The 12,102-nt window shown below is 38.4% G+C and overlaps 1 protein-coding gene across 2 annotated transcripts in view; it reads left to right on the top strand.

The window, feature by feature from the left end:
• Positions 1–12,102, top strand: part of LOC105006651 (interleukin-1 receptor accessory protein) — a 123,276-nt gene that overhangs the window by 48,453 nt on the left and 62,721 nt on the right. For both annotated transcript variants that reach the window (XM_034291403.1, XM_010865283.3), the window contains exons 6-8: positions 2,049–2,217; positions 3,237–3,308; positions 3,853–3,979. In XM_034291403.1, the coding sequence (XP_034147294.1) occupies positions 2,049–2,217; positions 3,237–3,308; positions 3,853–3,979 (368 nt within the window). The remainder of the gene's footprint in view (positions 1–2,048; positions 2,218–3,236; positions 3,309–3,852; positions 3,980–12,102) is intronic.

The raw sequence follows: 12,102 nt of genomic DNA, 5'->3' as shown, positions 1-12,102 counted from the left end.
GTCATTCCCATGTTTGTAGAAAGAAGAAGTACATTCATATATTTTTAATACACGGCTTGTGGAGGCATCAGGTGTGATTGGCGAAAATACAAAAAAAGGTGATGCAAATCGTAGATCAGGCAAGAAACATTCATAGTGCAATTTTATTACTCCTTACTCCTTCAAAAATACATTGTCCAGGCTGCTACCTAATAACTGTACTTCCTAAGCACTTCATCCATATATACAGCTCTGATTTTCTTTTTATTAAACTCCTAATTTTTCTTAAATCAGGATGTCTACGTGTATGCCATTCCAGTTTCTGTTAAATTCCAAGACGGGCACACCTCATTTTACTTCCTCAGGTATCGATTAGGTGATTACCTGAAACCAAATCTAATTCAATGAGGAAAAGTATAAAAAACACTGCTTTTTGTCATCACTATCCTCTTGCAATAGGACCAGCTGGATGGCAAAAACAGTGCGAGTAGTAATTTTTATAAAAAAGTAACTATTCAGCATGACAAAAGAGTTGAAAAGAAAAGGTTTGAGTGAGGAAAAGAAGGGTTCAAATCTAGCTTTACTGGCAGAGAGATACAGTGAGCGTCAGGTTGCTTCCATCCTGAAAATGTCAAAGACTGTGGTTCATAAGAACAAGGTCAAGCAACAGACATTGGAGACAACAAAGCTACAAACTGGCAGAGGGCAAAGAAACGACTGTCCACTGACCGAGATGACCGTCAACTAATTTGAATGTCACACAGCAACCGTAGGATGACATCAACTGACCTACAAAATGAATGGCAAGCAGCATCTGGGGTGAAGTGCACTGCGAGGACGGTTCGAAACAGGCTCCTAGGGGCAGGGCTGAAGTTGTGCAAAGCTAGAAAAAAGCCTTTCATCATGGAGAAGCAAAGAAGAGCCAGGCTGAAGTTTGCAAAAGACCATAAGGATTGGACCGTAGAGGAATGGAGTAAGGTCATCTTCTCTGACGACTCAAATTTTCAGCTTTGCCCAACATCTGGTCGTCTAACACCTGGAGAAGCCTACAAGCCACAGTGTCTCGCACCCACAGTGAAATTTGGGGGAGGATCGGTGAAGATCTGGGGAATGCTTCAGCAAGGAATCGGGCAAATTTTTCTTTGTGAAGGACACATGAATCAAGCCAAGGTTATCCTGGAAGAACACCTTCTTCCTTCTACTCTGACAATGTTCCCCAACTCTGAATTGTTTTTTTCAAGCAGTACAATGCTCCATGCCACACAGCCAGGTCAATCAAGGTGTGAATGCAGGACCACCAGATCAAGACCCTGTCATGGCCAGCCCAATATCCAGACCTGAACACTATTCAAAACCTCTGAAATATGATCAAGAGGAAGGTGGATGGTCACAAACCATCAAACAAAGCCGAGCTACGTTGTTTAAATGAAGTCAGCCATCAGCAATGTGACAGACTGGTGGAGAGCCTGCCCAGAAGCTGTGATAAAAAATCTGGATTATTCAACCAAAAATTAATTTCTGAACTCTTCCCAAGTTAAACCATTAGTATTTTATTGTTGAAAAATGAATATGAATTTGTTTTCTTTGCATTATTTTAGGTCTGAAAACAATGCATTTGGTTATTTTGACCAGTTGTTGTTTTCTACAAATAAATAGAATATTTTTATTTGGAATTTGGGAGTAATATCAGTAGTTTAAATAATAAAATAAAATGTTGTCATTTACTCAAACACATACCTATGAATAGTAAAACCAGAGAAACTGATAATTTTTTCCAGCTGTATATAGAACATCAATGCACCTCATCTATCTGTATATTTGTGTCACCTACAGAGGTGTAAGTTACTTGATTTCCATTCCACATTTTGTCCTTGATTGTATTTTTGTGTAATGAAGCATTGTCTTCTAAGTTGTGCCTTTGGCCAGGTCGTCATTGTAAATGAGAATTGGTTCTCAATTCGCAAACCTGGTAAAATTATTGTATTTTATTTTAAAAACTAGAAAATGATTTACATTTCTTTCTTTCCCTCACTCATCTCCCTTACTGTGTTTGTTTTGACCTGCAACAGAATTGTGATCCTGATGCTTTCCAGCACATTGATCGTAGGTCAATCGGAGGCAAACTGTTAATACATATAATGTATGAAGTTTACCAAGGACCTTACCACTGTGTGGTCACCTACGAGACCAAAGGAAGAACCTTTAACTTCACCAGAGTGGTCAATGTAACTGCAGTGTGTAAGTGTGTTTCCCCACTATCTGAATGAATGAAAACAGAAAGTTCCCAATGTACACTACTGGTCAAAAGTTTTGGAACACCCCCATTTTTCTTTTTCAGGGAACAAGTATTATTTTTTACAACTTAAAGATGTTTTGTATCAATGGAAGTAAATTAAGCCTTGAATGTTGCTAAAAATTCATACAGATGCCCCAGCAGTGGTTGACTACCTACTGTATATAAGCAATGTTGGAACAGACTGTTATTACATGCTCTTAAGAATTATTTGGACCATTTTGTACTGCAGGAAGTAATACATTGCTATCATTATTGTGAGAAAAAGGCAGTTAACAAAGGAAGACAGTCAGACCATTATAACCCTTAAACATGTATGCTTTCATTGCAAGTCAAGCCATAGTTTCATTGAGTACAGTTTCTTACACCATCAAAGGCACAGAATCAGAAGAAACATTTCTAAGAGTGAACAGCTTGTTTGATAGGCAGCTCACAGGACAACACCTTCAAGCACATGAATCACTGCCAGTGGACTACAGAAGACTGGAAGAAGGTCGTATGGACGATGAATTAAAATTAAATCTAAGTGTTCATCACGCTGTGTTTTTGTACACCGTGAAGAAGGTGAAAGGATGAACCAAAACGGCAAGCACAGCATTTTGCAGAATTTTATTATATAGGTCTGTAAAATCTAGTATGTTTGGGTTTCATCCGTCCGCAAGATTATGACCCAAAACATACCTCCAGGCTATGTAAGAACACCCTTAGAAGGAAAATAAGACAGTAGGCTTCATATCACAGAATGGTCAGCACAGTTTCCAGATTTAAACCACTTTAAAACAAATGGAGGTGTTCTAAAACTATTACCCTGTAGTGTACATTCTCCCTGAAAATCAATTGTGATCTGTCGCACTAAACAATTTTAATTGTTTGTAGTTAGCTTTAGACTTTATGTACATATTATGTGATTGTCAATATGAACTTCTAAAAAAGTTAAGTGTATATTCTGTGTTGTCTCATTTAGCTTCCAGTGGATTACCCAAAGAACCTAATATCCTCAACCCTACCACAGATCAACTCTATCTAGTCAAACAAGGTAGGTAAAGACAATTTGATGTTATTATAATGATACAGTTGTGAGAAAATTGATCTATATTCTTAAGCATGTTATATTATTTATATGAACCTGATTAAGCAAATTGCACAATGAAAGTGTACTTATATTTCTATTTATGCAGTTACAAATATATATATTTGTTGTTACAATTTTGTGAACCTCTAACTACATCAATAGTGTTTGAAGGTGGTCAAAAGTTGGTTCCCATATACTTTTCATACAATGGCAACATCAGACATTTCTGTTTAATCAAATTCAGGTTATGAATAATTCAAAGTTCAAATAAAATCTGATTATTTCAGAGTAAATTTTTGCAGACATACTGACAATACTCAGTGGTCAACCTAGAAAGCAGTGATGGGGTCTAATATATAGTGTTCACTGAACTAAAGTATCTTGGACTAAAATATTCAAAATGTGAATGATATGGTATTATTACATGTATATGTGTAATTTATCTAACATGTAGTAAGCTGTAGTGAGTAGACAGCAGCAGCATTGATCACTGTGGTGACTCTGGTAGGGTCTGAGGTGAATCTCACATGCAGAGTGATGTTGCCCTTCCTGGAAGGGCCAAGGGAAACCTGGTGGACTGTTGATGGGAAGACTGTAGAGCAGTTTGCTGACCCTCGCTTCTCATTCACTAATAGGTATGTAGGTCTCATCTACTTTTGTCTTTTCTTGTTTAGCCTCTCTTCTCAGTTTCTCTCCATTCTTATTCTTCTCATTCAAGTTACCTTTTTATTATATTATGAACAGGAGGAGCAAAGTTTAGTTTATTAGGATACCAGTTAGCTATTGTGGATGCAGCAGGGTACCACAGAAAATATCAAATACATGACAGACCGCAGAACAGACAAGACAAAATACATTTACATTAACATTTATTATATAATAATGTTATTAACGCAAATACGACATCTATGATGGAAAAATAATAATGTAAAGGCTCAATGAACAAATGTACAAATGATTTGACTTCTTCATAAAGTTAATCATCTTTATTAGTTAATAGAAAATGACATGAGAAAATGCTGAATAAATACAAATTCATCTGTATGATGGCACCCTCCTGTTTACCCATTGGACATCAGAACATACACTCCACCAAATATCCCTGTTTCCTAGTCCTAAACATCTTTACACCTCTTAGGAATGTTGCCAATTCCAAGCTAGTCGCGAGAACTACGGTCTTTAATTACTCAACATTCCAAAGCCAGTTCTGTCGCAACTTATCACGAAGCATATTCCCTAAAGGAGCAATCAACATCCAAGGACAGTTAGAATCCTGACTGGCAACAGCTCCAGTAAGGGCCATTCTCCTACTCTTCCCTACTTTTAAGGAAACCCCACCACTGGACATTAGGACATATTTTGACACCTCCCAGTTGACTTTGTGCCTGTTGGAATGTTAGCTCAAGCTTCAATAGACTCCATACATCCAGATGTAAATGGCGGGGTATGGTCCTGAATAATGTGCCCATTTCAGACACTCTTGGGTTTGGGTATATGCCCTGGAATGAATCAATCCAAGCCTCAAGAAGCAGTTGTGAAGAGTCTCCAAGCAGGTGACTGTCTTTATAAGCTTACACAATGCTTTCTTTGCCCAATTAAAGTGTACAATTTAATATTTTGGGCAATCACCTGTTCATGGTAGGCCTGTGTTGGTAGTGGACAAGCAAATGGAGTGGCTCAGGAAGAAAGTGCTGCTAGCTATACACTCTAATTTCCACAATGAATTGACACTGCTCTTTGCGGATGATGTTGTTGTGTTGGCCCCTTCAAACCAGGACCTTCAGCATGCACTGGGACGGTTTTCAGCCGAGTGTGAAGCGGTGGGGATGAGAATCAGTACCTCCAAATCCGAGGCCATGGTCCTCAGTCGGGAAAGGGTGGCTTGCCCACTTCAGGTTGGTGGAGAGTGCCTGCCTCAAGTGGAGGAGCTTAAGTATCTAGGGGTCTTGTTCACGAGTGAGGGAAGGATGGAACGGGAGATTGACAGACAGATCGGTGCAGCTTCTGCAGTAATGCGGTCGATGTATCAGTCTGTCGTGGTGAAGAAAGAGCTGAGCCACAAGGCGAAGCTCCGATTTACCGGTCAATCTACGTTCCTACTCTCACCTATGGTCATGAGCTTTGGGTCATGACCGAAAGGACAAGATCCCGGATACAGGCGGCTGAAATGAGCTTTCTCCGCAGGGTGGCTGGGCGATCCCTTAGAGATAGGGTGAGAAACTCGGTCACCCGGGAGGTGCTCAGAGTAGAGCCGCTGCTCCTCCACATCGAGAAGGGTCAGCTGAGGTGGCTTGGGCATCTGTTTCGGATGCCTCCGGAACGCCTTCATGGGAAGGCGACCCCGGTGAAGAGCTAGAACACACTGGAGGGACTATGTGTCCCGGCTGGCCTGGGAATGCCTCGGTGTCCCCCCCGGAAGAGCTGGAGGAAGTGTCTGGGGAGAGGGAAGTCTGGGCATCTCTGCTTAGACTGCTGCCCCGTGACCCGGCCCCGGATGAAGCGGAAGATGATGATGATGAATTGACACTATTTGGATTCTCTATAATCTAGTGAGAAATTCTCGAAAACCCTGTTCCACGTTACAACGTCTAGCTTTTTTGTGATAAGTCAATTTGCAGAGCCAAATTCAGGTATAGTCTTTCACTGGTTGGCTAAGAAAGTACTGTTGGTGTAATATACGTTGAGATAGACAGATACCCTATTGAAGTTGGTCAACAGGGTTAGCACAGGAAAATTATCTGGCAGGGGACATTCGTGTCTGTATATGTATGATCATACGACTTCTGACTCAACAGTAACACTTTATGCCATCGACAAAAACACTGGCAATGGAAAACGCACTGGTAGGAAACTGCAACTATGTTTTAAAAAATATGTTTTACTAATAGTGGGTGTGTGTTTATTGTGTGTGTGTGTGTGTGTGTGTGTGTGTGTGTGTGTGTGTGTGTGACAAATACATACAGACCTACCTTCACATCGGGTGTGAATGATATACCTGGTCTGTATTTTCATTGTCATAATGTAATGCACATCTTTTAGTTTTACACTGGCCCGCCATTTTGTCCGCCATCTTGTAATATATCTCATATTCCTTACAAATCTATAGGGAGGCACATACATGACACCTGTACCGGTTGATTTTAAGTTAATTTTTATAATGGTCATTAGAATTAGCGTGAAAGACTATCTTTGTGAAGTCATAGTTCTGACGACATTTGTCATAAAAACTAGTTTCATTATCAGACCTGTTCAGAAGTTTGGCCAAGTGTCTGGGAAGTTACTGGCGAGTAAATCTGATGTACATTTCAGGAGAAGAAGAGTTTTAAAATAACTTATTAGCATTAGCTTGTGTTGAAAATGGTCAGATTTCTGGGAGCTACTGATTTGTTGTCCTTTGAGATATCAGCAAACAAATGCACAAGGTGATATATGGGGTTAGAGCCAGGAGGCACAATGAATATGAACTGTATAGGTTATTGTTCCATAAAGCAACGCAGACATGAATATTTTGCATACATAATCAGCCATTTGTTCCTCATGGCTTTTTTGTTCCTCATGGGAAATGCACTATAGGAGTGGAAATGCCATAATTTTTAAATTAGCTAATTGAGTTGTGTACTGTAGCGCCCCAGTTGGAGGAATTGGGGCGGGTGTCTGTGTGGTAGGTACTCGTGGTCTATATTTTCAATTTGCAAAGTTACAGCATTTTCTACCATGGACTTTTTGAGTTATTCAGCTGTATCAAGGAAAATATGGTGAAATTGTGAAATTCCTGTGAAATTTTAGGACTCAGGAAGTTGTTGACATATGACCTCTGCTGTGTTTGAAATGTCTAATATTGTTAATAGTTATTGATGGGCAGTACCCACATATGCTATTTGTTAGGTTTCTTGGAAATGAGACGAACGGCATAAGGCTACTTCTCAAAGGTGTGTTTTTCAGAAAATTCTAAATAGGGGAAAATGCAATCAGGCAGATATGAATTGGCCTTTTGCAGTTGTACAGCACCTGTTTCCACATCATATTCTACCAGTTTTATGTCTGTACCACAATTGGGGCAAATGTTATGAGCATTTGAAAATCTCATCTTTGGCTGGTAGGTGGCACTAGAAGCACTGGGCTATGGGTGAGATGAAGCTGTCCAGAGGCACCGTGGCAACCTGACCTGATCATGTTAAACCTGTAGCTGTTAGCACTTACTGGAACTTTTATGTAAATTGACCAGATTGGGTGTGGCGTTTATACAGCCTTTTTTCTTGTGGTTGAGTGTTATGTTTTTCACCCCGTTTTTTGGGGGGCTGAAGTACCTCAGTCTACGCTAGCGTTAATTCACCTTAAATCATTCTGGTCACATGAACATTGTAACATATGCTTTAGCTATTAAAAATTTGCCTTTGGTAGAGAGGGTGTTACATGTTTAAGCCTCAGTAGATAATCCATTCTCAGTAGTTAAGTAATTTCTGTTTTCATTTGTTTCTACAATTCCCCTTCTAACTGAGGGCTAAACTAATCAATTGTACCTTTAAATTGTAGACATGGCAGTTAAAATAAAATGAAATCTGAGTTGTAATTCAACAACAACACATGGGTATGTAGGCTGTATGCCCATGCCCTACCAAAGTCAACATATTTTTACAGTAAGAATAGTGTGTATATATATATATGTATGTATGTGTGTGTGTATTATATATATATATGTGTGTGTGTGTGTGTGTGTGTGTGTGTGTGTGTGTGTGTGTGTGTGTGTGTGTGTGTGTATATGTATGTATAGTATATTCAAAATAAATGAAAATCTGGAAAGGTATTTGTATTATTGTTGCTACCTGTAATAGTTTTTTGATCATCAGAATTAAACTATTCTAAGATAGTTTGCTTAATCATTGATTTTAATACAAATACTGAAGTCAACATACTTTTTGAAAATGATAATGGTTATCTCTTCTGACCCCATCATTATCTTACAACAAGCTGATTATTGAATTCATTAATATGCTCAACGCTGGGGAAGAGTGATAAACTTCCATTCAGTAGTATTTATCATACAATAAGGCTACATTTATTACATTCTGCAAAATTCAAACAACTTCCTAGTTACATTGTTTGGTGCTGTGGTTGTGTCAGAAATTTGAAGTATCCATATTTATCTGATGCAGAAAATGTTATGTTACATTGCAGTAGTTTTCAGGACATGGAAGTATATTTCAGTTTGGATAAAGAGTGGTGGCATAATAGCCATAACACAATATCTGTTGTTCTTTGTCACTCAGTGGGATTACATTTGGCTCACATGATCAGGATTGTGATTTTACTTTGTGTGAATGATGTTTCACTGTAGGAAAGGAAAAACCATTGATGTCGTATTGCTTGCAACTATGGATATAAGTTGAAATACATTTGCAATCTGGCTAGTAGTAGCTTCAATGCTGAAACACACTAAATGCTGCTTGCAGCTTTAATTATTATTTTAATTATTATACTCCTGCCATTTTAAGGCCTTTTTCTGGAAATTCCTGTGTGGAATCTGATTAACAATTACAATATGTACGTGAATGTGCCTAGATAATGAGAATAACAGAAATATCTCTGTTTAGATTATCTCTCTGTAGACTGTAGATGTTTTAATAGGCATTCGAAATAGTCTGTTTTGTTCTGTCATGCTTGAACATGTTTTAATAGGTATTCAAGAAATAACCTGTTTTGTTGTGCTTTGTTATGTGTACTTATGTAATTTTGAGTCAAACGTATTTATTGCGTTGATGATAATGTTTAAAACCGTAAGGCCTCAAGGGGGGTCTCACGACAATGTAGGTAGGCCTTAACCAAGGCCCACCACGTGGTACCCGACTGTTGCGTGCTGAGCTGTTCGCTAGCACAAGTGGGTCTGAAGCATAGTGATGAGTCTGAAGCATAGTGATGAATTAGAATTTGGTACAAAGACTTTCTAATCTGGTAAAATAGTCTCATGGTTGTCTTACAAAAGGTTAATGTATTGTGTTTTCGCTCTCCTTATATATTGTATAAGTGGTAGAATGAAGAATCCACATGGTGATAGACTTGAACGTTAAGGAGACACGCTGTGTCCTATGAGGACTGAATTTGAATCCAATATAGTCATAGCCTTAAAAAAAAGGGTAATACAGCTAAAGCGAGTTTACTCCTCACAATGAAAAATAGATGTATTTTGAATGCTGAATTGAGTTTGGTTAAATAATATAGTTTCTCTTATTTGTATTTAGGCGATTTGTATTTACCAACGATAACTGGTTAACCAACGCCTGATACTCGTTAATGAGTTTAAATTCTAAAATGGTAAATTGACTAATGAACAAATAGGGTATTGATGTAACAGTGTTTAAGGCCTACATTGAGTTTCCTTTGGATTACTTATTGTTCCTTGATTTTAGTGACATCATACATCTGTTTTCTGTCTACATTGTCATTCTTAAGAGTTTTTCTTAATTTCCACCCTAATGTTGAGTTGTTGTGTAGATAATGATAAGCACAGTTTTACAAACTGCAAAAATATTAGATGGGTTAGACACTAAATCAAAATCTTCAGTTAACGAAGGATGTTGGCTAAATTGATAGGATAGTCTGAGGACCATAAACAAACATTTGGCCTTTTTAATGGCTCACCATAAATGGGTGGAGCTCAGAGCTTCAGGAAGGGGGGCAGATCCACTGGGATGGCCTCTAGCAACCTTTTCCATTAGATCAAAGTAGCCTTTTACTAAGGGTTACATTTGAGTTTTCAGTCTGGTCTCATCTGTGGTAATTTTATCAATAAAAGCATATTCAGTTTTGGGATAATCAAACATTAAGTGAAAGCTAAATATATTTTTCTCTCAATAGTTTTAATGTTGAAACCAACTGAAGTGAGGGTAGAGATCTAAAGTCATCCCCCATTTTTGCTGATAGAACAATCAATAGAACCACAGATGTGGTCAAAGAAAAATCATTAAGTTGTTATTTAGGGTTTGGCTGACCGCCACTATTTGGAATAAAAATGTAAAAAATAAAAAAGTTTGTGACTTCCCCAAAATTTAGGAGGTTAATCAAGACACTTTGTTTGCGATGAGGCAGTTTGCCCGTTGCCTGTAAAAAAGCTAAATTTGTATGCTGTAGCTATGCTAATACAATTGCCCTGGGGGTTGCAACAGGTACACCACTGCATATGGGTTGGGGTTTTTTCCTCCTACAATTTAGTTGTCCAGCTTATCCTCTAGGGGGCCCAAACAATTTAGTTAGGCATGTGCCAGGAAACTAAGGGATATTATAAATGCATGATAGCCAATTTCACAGACCTGTGTGATGGTACTGTGGTAAAGTCACATTTGAGAGCTGTTTAGCTATGTTGTAAAATATGTTAATGGGTTATATGGTTATAATTCCTTCGCACAAGCGACCGTGTTGCACATTGATGTCTTTGATGGTGTTAGTGAATGTTCGTGTTTTTTTTTTACTTCACTTTGTTTTGATGAACATACAGGATGCAACTCCTTATCAAATGGATTATAGATCCATCCCTACTACCAATTCTCTATTTTTCTCTGTCCTGAAAAGAAGGCCAGTGCGGGTTCAGGATGGCGCCTCCTGTAGCCGTATTTGTCATTGTTCTGCATTCACTCATGGTGTCACTTTCCATTGACTTAATGACGTGAAGGCAGGGGGGATGTTTGATATGACAATTGATTATGATTGGAAAGAGTTGAGGTTAGGGCTCAAGGCAAATCAAATTAGTATTTATAAGGAGGTACATATAACATTTTAGTTTTTCCATAGTTAGCATAATTATAATGGAGCATTGGCATCTGTTTTCATTTACAGGATGTTTTAATTGGTTTATTTGGAGTTTTTTTTGTTTGATGTAAGATCTAACATTTTAATGGTTGAATAGAATAGATCTAACCATTTCAACAGATCAGGACATCACAACCCCTTTTCACTGACTTGACACAGTCAACTGAGTGTGTGAGTACCAGCAACATTTTCAAGAAGGATTTCTACAACTACACTGGTTGAATCTTTTCCAATTTTCCTGACCACTCACATGGCAGAACGATGCCAGGGTCAGATCACTTGGCTTCATACTCCGTTTCTAGATGAATCATCGACAGCTAGATGAGAGGAGAATCCACATACTACAGGTCAGAGTACCACGGGTCAGTTGACTGGACAGGTCACATGGTCTCAACACAGTGGAAGACACTGTTGTGGTGTTAATCTTGAATTAGTGAAGTGTTGGAAACTCACTGTTTCATTATATACCTACACTGACTTGTTAGGACAACCAGGCAATTTGCTGGGTCCACATCACACTGACTGCAATAACTGATTTTAGAACTTTTCATCACTGATACAAGACAAAGAAAACTGAAGACAAGAACTTAAGGACACTTGATTGGAAACTAACTTCTGTCCTTAAAATCCAAGATTTTCCTAAATGAACTGATATGGTGATTTCATATGTATGGAGGTTTGTTTCTCGCAAGACTGGTGGGAAACTCTATACAATGACAATCCCAATATTGGACTTTGGCGTTTTTGTGATGATGCTTAATGATCTACATTATGATGGCTATCATGGTTTGTTTGGACAGTGAATTTTTCTCTATTATAGGTGGTCCCTATTAAAGGTAGATGTTTTCCCTATTTTAAAGGTAGAATCTTTCACAGGCACAACAGGATATGCACACGTCTTTTGTATGATATTGTTGCATGTATCATGATACGGACAAGGGGGGGTTCAGTGGACTTT

This window comes from Esox lucius, chromosome 1, assembly GCF_011004845.1.
Source record: "Esox lucius isolate fEsoLuc1 chromosome 1, fEsoLuc1.pri, whole genome shotgun sequence".
Classification (NCBI taxonomy): Eukaryota; Metazoa; Chordata; class Actinopteri; order Esociformes; family Esocidae; genus Esox; species Esox lucius.
This window is presented reverse-complemented; position numbering and strand designations above follow the sequence as displayed.